Here is an 8519-nt window from a genome sequence, read left to right on the forward strand (position 1 = left end):
GGAAAGTTATCATCAGGATTTTTTAAAATATTTTTTTATTAATAGGGAAAATATCAAGCAAAAGCTGTCAAGGGAGATACCACAGTGTTGGTGGCAATGGCTTAAAACTGCAGCACTTTTACAGTTGATGAATAAACATTGATCCAACTGACAGTGGCTGAAAGAGAGAGCAAGAGGAATCACATTTTCTGCAGAGAGACAAAGGCCAGAATTTCAGGTGAAAGTCTGGGGAAAGTGAAGTCCTGGCTTCACTTGGGCCATTACGTCACCTGCTGATACCACAGCTCTCCTCTGACTTACCACAAAACAGTGTTCTTTGCTATCTGCTGAGCTGCCCTGTAGGCTATTGGTTAGACCAGCAGATTGGCAGACCTGATGTTTGATTTCTATTTCTGCCTCCAGCTTTGGTTCCTGTGTGGCCCTGTACAAGCCATCACATGTATCTGCTACCAGATCAGCTAAGCATTCACAACTCCTGAAAGCAGAAGATGAGTTGATTTGGTGTTTCTGTGAATCCGGCCATTTATTTAAGTGCCTAAATACTGATGGCAATACCTTGAAAAGGCTAGGTTAAAGCAATGTGAGGTTTCATTCCCTACCACCTATTAAAGGGGTAAAAAATAGAAATAAAAAAAGCTGTCAATGTTATCTGGCTTCCAGTGCTGCTGAAGCATAATCAATGTTTGTAAAGTACTTTGAAATCCTTGGATGAAAGATACTGAGGAACAAATATTCCAAGGGATCCTCCGTGCAGAACTTCGCTTTAATTGCCTGATATCTGGACTTATCAAGATTTTTCTTTAGTAGTAAGTGTTTTAGAATGCACTGCAGTAGTTTAAAATGCAAGATACACAGAGGCTAAGTTCATACCAGATTAAGTAAAATAAGAACAATTTCTTATGCTAAAGCTCTTCAACTATTTTTTTAATGGAATTGAACAAAAGTTAGGGGAAAGAAGGCCAGAAGCATTGTTTATGAGAGAGTGTGAGTTTGTAAAGAAAACACAGTGTAGTGCGAGAAATAAAGCCACATTCCTTTATCCTCACGTTTTCGAGCCTACTAATTCTTATTCCAAATGCCTTAGTTGCAGAAAAGGTAGATGGAGATCAAGGAAGGTAGGGAAGGCTAGGGGAGGGTGCTCAGGGCAATCACCTATTCTTCCAAGCCTTTACTGTCTGGTGTAGGGGTATTCATCCTCTGAAGAACAGTGTCTGGGATAAGGCAGGGTCCAGCATCAGCCACAGCATGATATTTAGCTGTTCTTTGCAAGCCAGACACATTCATACATATATATGTAAACACTTGAAGAATCGCTTTTTAAATTGCCAGCCAACAGTGAATTCACTGACTCTAGGAACAAAGCAGAGGTTGTTTCCACGGATTACAATATTATTATTTCATAAGTGTCAATTATTAATGATTGGCAAGTACTATCTCTTTGACCTGTTGTATTTATTTCTGTTTAAGAATCTTAAGAAGTTTAAGGATTAAAATAGGAGCTTTCCAAATCCAAATATTCCATGATACCTTCCCAAACTGCGTTACAAACATGAATATATAAAGTTGTGCAAAGTCCCATTGGGCATTAAGGGGAATATCGTAAGAGACTGCCTCTCCTCACATGCTCCTCCTTACATCATGCAGCTAGCACGGAGGTGTAACAAAGCCGAAATTTGACAGCACTGGGAACACTATGCAACAGTTTATAGACAGAAAGAGAAATGCATCAAAATACAAGGGCTATTCAGAAAGCTAGACAATCTCCCCAGCATTGACTTCAGATGAGGCAAAGGGGTTCGCTTCTTTACAGTGTGCAATAACATCAGGTCAGAACAGAGAAGATTAACAATCTTGAAGAGCACAAAACCAAGGCATCGGTGATGAAGTAATGAATCAATTCACGTATGAAGAGAAATTCCCCAGCTCCTGTGTCACTTGAGCCACAAACACACAGTCGTTTTGAAATTAGAGAGCATGCCTGAACAGTGATGCATGCCCGAAGAGTGATGCATGCCCCTGTTTTCCTTGTCATATAAACATCTATGCCTCAGACACACTGGGCACAAAAGCTATTCTGGAACGTAGGTCCCAGATTTATTTGTGGATGATTTAAAATGGTCTTTATGACTGAGTTCATTAACTGAAGGTAATTAACAATCAACTCACCCAATTTAAAATATCGGTCCTCTCTCTACCCTCCACCCCCAAGCATGGCAGAATATAAACTGTCTGGAAGACCAGTTTAGTCCTAATGATTTCCAGTTCACCTCCATGTTCCGTGGAATTCTGTTGTTACTTTTTGTCCTCTTCAGCTGTTATTAAATGGACACTGGCAGCAGGCTAATGAAACCCATAGTAGTTCAGATCTATTCACCAGCTCTCACCTGGAACACAGCTTGGCTGAGTACATCTCATCTTCAGCTTTTCACTATAATCACAACTGAGGCATAACAATAAAGCCTGATTATTCCTTCTTTGGTTCTTCCCCTGACTCCCTCCCCCCTTTTCTATTTCCCTCTCATGCTCAAAAAAGCTTTGGTCTACTCCCTTGTGATAGCAGATGACTGACACATCACTTCAAGCTGGGGGGTTACAGCACTAACCCTAGAGTGCTGATGAGGCTGCACGGAGTGGCAGAGAGCACTCCAGTACATATGGTGGATGCTCCAGGCCAGAACTCTGTGACCCTACAGGGAAAAGATACTAGAGGTAAAAGGAACACTATTAGCATTGTAATGAACTGCTACAATCCACGCAGTGCCTTTATTATATTGATCTAGTGTTGTCTGATTAGTTGGGGGCTAGCAGACATGCACACACATGCAAAGGAAGGGAAGAGAAGATAACAGAATATAAAATAATAGAATATAAAATAATAAAATAAATAAGAGAAGAGGGTGTTCTGCACCTGAACAAAGACATAATCATCCTGGACGATCAGGGAGTTATGGTCAATATAGCCTGGAAAGGGTTTGCTGCGTGTGGCTTCACTGCAGTTCTGCATCTTGCACGTGATGTATTGGGCATCTGAAAGGAAAAGAACAAAACCAAGACACTTGAGATCCTGAGCACAGATTCTTCCTACTGCCACAAACCTATTTGCTGAGGCAGCGTTTCTGCTTCCCAGCCTCACGTGACATGAAGTGACACCATCCATTCAATGCAACGCAACACTTTGTCTTACACCCCTCGTAAATCCACCCTTGATTACTTTCTTCTAAGTTCCTTTCTTCTTCACCTGCCTCAGCCTCCCATTATTTCTTTCATTCCACCCTACGTCAGAGCTATATATTGCTCCTTTATACCAAGAGCGAGCCCAGCATAGCTGATCTGATTATTCCATGCCACTCTTGTGGTTCCATGCTGGAAGTAGACCAGAGGTGGCATTTGAAGGTGGCACAATGTAATGCTTGTGGCTCAGGTCTGACAGAAACCTCGTCAAGGGCATATCATTCAGCACTGTTACCTGCCCTGCTGAGTTTACTTGGATGCTACCCAGGCTTAAGCTTAAAGCATGGAACTGAGTGAGGAAACAACAGAGCTGTGAAGGACCCTTTACAGAGGCAACAAACAGCCCAAGTCCTGTAACTCCCAAAGTAACTACGGGTCTGAAGAGTTGTGTCTATGCTGCAGGACAGATATTCTCTGTGCTGAGCCTTTACAGTTACCCTGTCATCTCCATGGTGTGGGATTTCCTGTAGAGCATGACAGCTTCTCCATGGTCACATGCTGAGTTTATTTAGAATGTGGCCAAGGTCCAGAGCATACACAAGTACATGGACACCTTCAGAGGACACCTGCCCCATAGTGTAACCATTGAGAACCCCTTCCACGGCGTACCTCTGTATTTTCTACAGCACTTACACTCTGCAGAGTAATACAGATCACCTTGGAAAGTAATTCAGGGGTTTTACCTACCTCTCTGTTGACAGTGTAGGTAGATGCACTCTGGCAGACCTGGGCAATCATTCCACACTCTCTTGAAACTAGATGCCTTAGCAGTTTCAATCAGTCGTATGTTTCAAAGTAAATGGCCTAAATGCCCTAAAGCCATCTCATCCACTGTCACTGTATGGGATGTCCTCACCTCCTATTCTGAAGCACTGCAGGGTGCTCATCTCACAATCCATCACCTGAAGAAAAACAATTTGAATTTCTTCATGGTGGTAATTTATCCTAGAATACAGAACCAGATTCTCAGTATTCAGTTTGGGCTCTTTCAGATCAATTAAGAAGTTGCTCTTTGTTTAATGACAAAGCTGATTTACAGGAAGAAGGATTTTGGCATTTTAGCACTAGCACTTATATGACAGAAACACTACATGGCATTTAATTTTAGAACTACTTCTGATCTTTTTCCTTGTTGGAGAAGCGCAGCCCCTTGTTTGATATAATTACCACTTTCTGATCAGAGAAGTAGCATTTTACACTGAAATAGAAATGGATGGATTTTTACCGTCTCATATTTAATCTTGGTTTTAATTAAAATCTATCATTTGACATTTCTTTCCTTGCTTCTAAGGGCTGTTGACTTCTGCTTGAAACAGACATGCAGGGTAACGAACCTTCAGGAAAGTTTGATGAGGGATGATTTTACCCCAGCATTTGCAGAGTTCTTGGAATATATAAAGTAAGTATTATTAGCCACTGTAGTTTATAACATTTTATGCTTTCGCAGCTCACTGCAAAAAATTAATTAATACAGCCCAGACAGCATGATCGAAATGCATTTTCCTTCAGAGCGATATGATTTTTTCCACATTAGCCACGAGAGGGCAGGGAACGACATAACTCCCAGCCTGCTCATTCCGGTGAGCTCAGGAAAGTTCCCTTTCAGGTCCTGCTCCCAGGAGGAAGGGGGACAATGGGGCCAGAGCCTCTTCCATCACCCAATAGTACTGTGTGGTGCAGCATGTCCCCTCCTAGTCAAAAGATGGAGAATGGGCATGCATCTCTTCACCTGCAACACAACCAATTCCCACTTTTCCTGATAACTCAATCTATTGTATCATGAAGGACAGCCCCCCATACCTGCCCCCACATTCATCTCCTCTCATTCCGGGGACCCGAGTGAAGAGTTTAAGCTCAGGCAATCCTGAGCTTAAACAAAGTGGCATCAGTTGAAATGGCTGGCCGCACCGTCCCCTGAGCTGTTGGCAAGACTGGGTGGGTTTTCACACATGGGATCGAATCACCCAGCATAGAGCTATATAGGATCAGATCTCTGTTTCCCACCTTGTTTCCTTCCCCCCTCCCCCCCCAAATTGTTTCCTTTTACTTCCACAGGCACACCAGCCACCTGGGAGACACTAAGAGGAGACTGCAGTGCCGTCTTACTTCCCATGCAAACAGGTTATCTATCCTGAGAGCACAGGGAGGTAACAGGACGGGTGCTGCTGGGACCAGCCAGCAAAGAAGATTAAGGAATCTCCTCCACAAGAAATTTTAAAGAGCAGGACAGGTTGACATCCATTAGAGGTGACTGAAGTTTTTTTGATCCTGTTTTAATGGAGGAATGGGGACCATGTCTATTTCTTCTGTGATCGCAGGAGTCTGTACAGCATTTGATTGTACCGTTGATGAAGATTTACTAATACAATTCCTGTGAACTTTTACAGTGCAATTCTCCACGGCTTCAATTCTAAAATGCCAGTAATAACTACTAAAGGGCAGAGCACTGAAATTGCTTAAGCTAATCTCCCAAACAGCCAAACCCCGAGATGTGCACACCACAAAAAGCTCCCTCTGCTATGGGAGACAGAAAGAAGGAAAATGGGCTTCTTGCAGTGCCCGGATCCTCTTTTTTCTAAGGGAAGTTTTGCTGTGCTCACATTAACTCAAGGATTTTGTTTCGGCATTTGATTCTCATGGACATTTTATGTGATTCCATTGGCAGAGCTTTGTAATTTAGCATTAATTAATGTCAATTAATGTATTCAGTTGCTAAGTTCTGGAATTAATTTCATTAGTTTTCCTGCACAGATGTTTTCCCTGCCATAGGTAATTAGGACATTATGCTTTTCAGTTCCAGAACCCTCACATCCAACAACAGCTGCTGTTTTTAATATACAACAAGAAAGTCACGCTGTGCCCGGAGAGAAGAACATAGCAACTCCTAGCTCTTACACCCCCAGACACTTTGATTTTGACAGATTTAGACACCTAGAGTAGGATTCTTCTCGGGGAATGGCAGCTATTTCTAAAGAGGAAGCAAGAAAAGTCACAGAACACAAGAATGGAGGAGACATCTTGTAAGGGAAATCTCTGGCAAAATTAATCTGTTTCAGTGGTGAAAGAGAATTGCAAATGCTAACACATAGCAGAAGTTAAAAGCCAGGGGGACCCTGTGCCATGAAATATTTGTCTTTTCTGTTTAGCTCGAGCTCCATGCTAATATGTTCTCAAGGGAAATGCATCCAGCCTGTCCCAGAGACATTTCTTGGCTCAGCTGGTGGAGATGGAAGGTCGTTGGTGGTTACTGGAGGTTGGTGAGGCTCTGCTAAAGTTCAGGGGAGAGTTTCAAATCCTTTCCTAAAGCAGACTAGGATACTTTGTTGCCGAGTGTTATTTTGTATGACATATGAAACTGTAATACCCACTGCTTTCCAGTCTAAGCTTGCATGTATATCTTTCAAAAACCTTATTTGATCACAAGCAGAGCCAGTGAAAATATTCACTCTACTCACTGTGAATGTATCATTCCTCCTGATTTTTATTTTTCTTGTCTTTAATTAATTGAGGAATGTGTTCTTCTCTCTACAAATAAATCCATTAAGGACAAATCAGGAGTTTATGCAAAGAGCATCCACACAATCTATGACTTGTCTTCCAGATTTACTATGGAGTATCCCAGTTCATTACTGAGCAGCTTATACATTAGGGATAGTTTCTGCTTTTGAAGGATGACTGGCATCCTGTAACTAACGAACCATAAGAACATGGTAGTAACATATCTCACTGAAAGACCCAGGCTTGTAACCCCTTTCCAACAGTGACTAATAACAGAAGCCTAGAAAAGATTGTAAGAATTTGTCCAGGTGCCTTGGCCGCCCAGGTACACCTTCAGCATTCAGAACCTCCCATGGCAATGAGTACCACAATTTAATTAAACATTCTCCCATACAGTAATCTTTCTACTCCTTTTTTGAGAAACACATAAAATGACTGGTTTTTATCTGAATGTTGGTTTGTGAAAAATTTATGATATGGGTATATATTCACAACTCTCCAGGACTCAGCAACTGCAAAGCAATTAACCAGTAATGAAGATCAGTGAAATGAAGCCATGCCATTTACTAACTACTCACAAATCTGTTTTTATCCTGCTGCTACTCTTTCTTCATTGCATGTTAGAATCAGGAATCTTTCTTTACATGGGGAAGTATATCCTCTGCCATTTCTGGCATAAGGATATAATTAGAGAAACTAACAGATGTCATTCTCCAGGACAAATACTAATCATGATGAGGAAAAATACTAATCATGATCAGGAAAAAAATCACTGCGCCGGTTTAGGGCATTATGGGAATTAATTCACCACTCTAGCTACATTAGCAAAAGACTGTCAGGTGAGGTTGCCTACTTGTTATTTCCACAGCAGTGATTATTTTATTCTTTCTAGCAATGTTCTGTGAAAACAGATATTAAAGTCCCAGCACAACTTTGTGATTCAGACACTATTGGCCAGATGCTCAGTCCCTGTTGACCAGCAAGCAGAGCATGCCTGCTGACCCCAGGTGAGGCTTTGGTCTTACCTGCAACCACAGCAGCACCTAAATCACCTTTCAATAAGAAAAGTTGCTGTGTAAATCAGGACAGCAGAAGAAAAGCAAAGGAAACAAAAGCACTTTTTAAATATTAGGAGCTCTCTAAATTTTTGCTAGCACATGAGAAAACCCCTTAACTTCTTTCATCCACACTTTAAAAAAAAATAAATTAAATAAATTAAAAACTTCATTAAAAATCAATTGGCATCTATCTACACAAGCAAATGCATATCTCAGAAATGTAACAGTTGGTTTTCTTGACTTGCATCTATAGAAACTGTCGCTTAGACATCCTCTGAGTCAGCTTTGCCATTCTGTGGAGGGCCAGTGGGTACCCAGTTAGCCTCCAAATGCCTTGTAGGAATCTATCTTTCTAATTCTCACCAACAGTCTGGATTCCTCAGTAGGGATCACCTGAATAAAAATTACCTCTCAATTAGCTTGAATCAGGCCTCACTGGGATAACCCTCCCTAGCTCAAATCAGATAAACCCATTAACTAAGGATCTTTCAGGACTTGGTTATTCTTTACAAACCTAAACCCCACGTTCTTAAGTTTATACACCTTCTGAAAGCACTTCAAGCTGCATTTGAGCAAACCTGGATTTAACTTCCACCAGTCATTCTGCCTGCTGACTATGGTGGTGAACGTAACAAAGAGAAGCTTACCATGTGGTTAAGAACTGTAGGGGATTAATTGTCTTACTGGGGTGTTGACCTGAAACCAGCCAAAAAAATTTAAAAATTCCTGTTA

General features: G+C 41.5%; 1 protein-coding gene across 1 annotated transcript in view; it reads right to left on the reverse strand.

Annotated features, from left to right (window-relative positions):
• SORCS1 (sortilin-related VPS10 domain containing receptor 1) overlaps positions 1-8519 on the reverse strand; it is a 214085-nt gene that overhangs the window by 75464 nt on the left and 130102 nt on the right. Inside the window, exon 7 of the mRNA XM_009328455.1 lies at positions 2900-3027. Within this exon, the coding sequence (XP_009326730.1) occupies positions 2900-3027 (128 nt within the window). The remainder of the gene's footprint in view (positions 1-2899; positions 3028-8519) is intronic.

This window comes from Pygoscelis adeliae, unplaced genomic scaffold (genome assembly GCF_000699105.1).
Source record: "Pygoscelis adeliae isolate BGI_AS28 unplaced genomic scaffold, ASM69910v1 Scaffold317, whole genome shotgun sequence".
Classification (NCBI taxonomy): Eukaryota; Metazoa; Chordata; class Aves; order Sphenisciformes; family Spheniscidae; genus Pygoscelis; species Pygoscelis adeliae.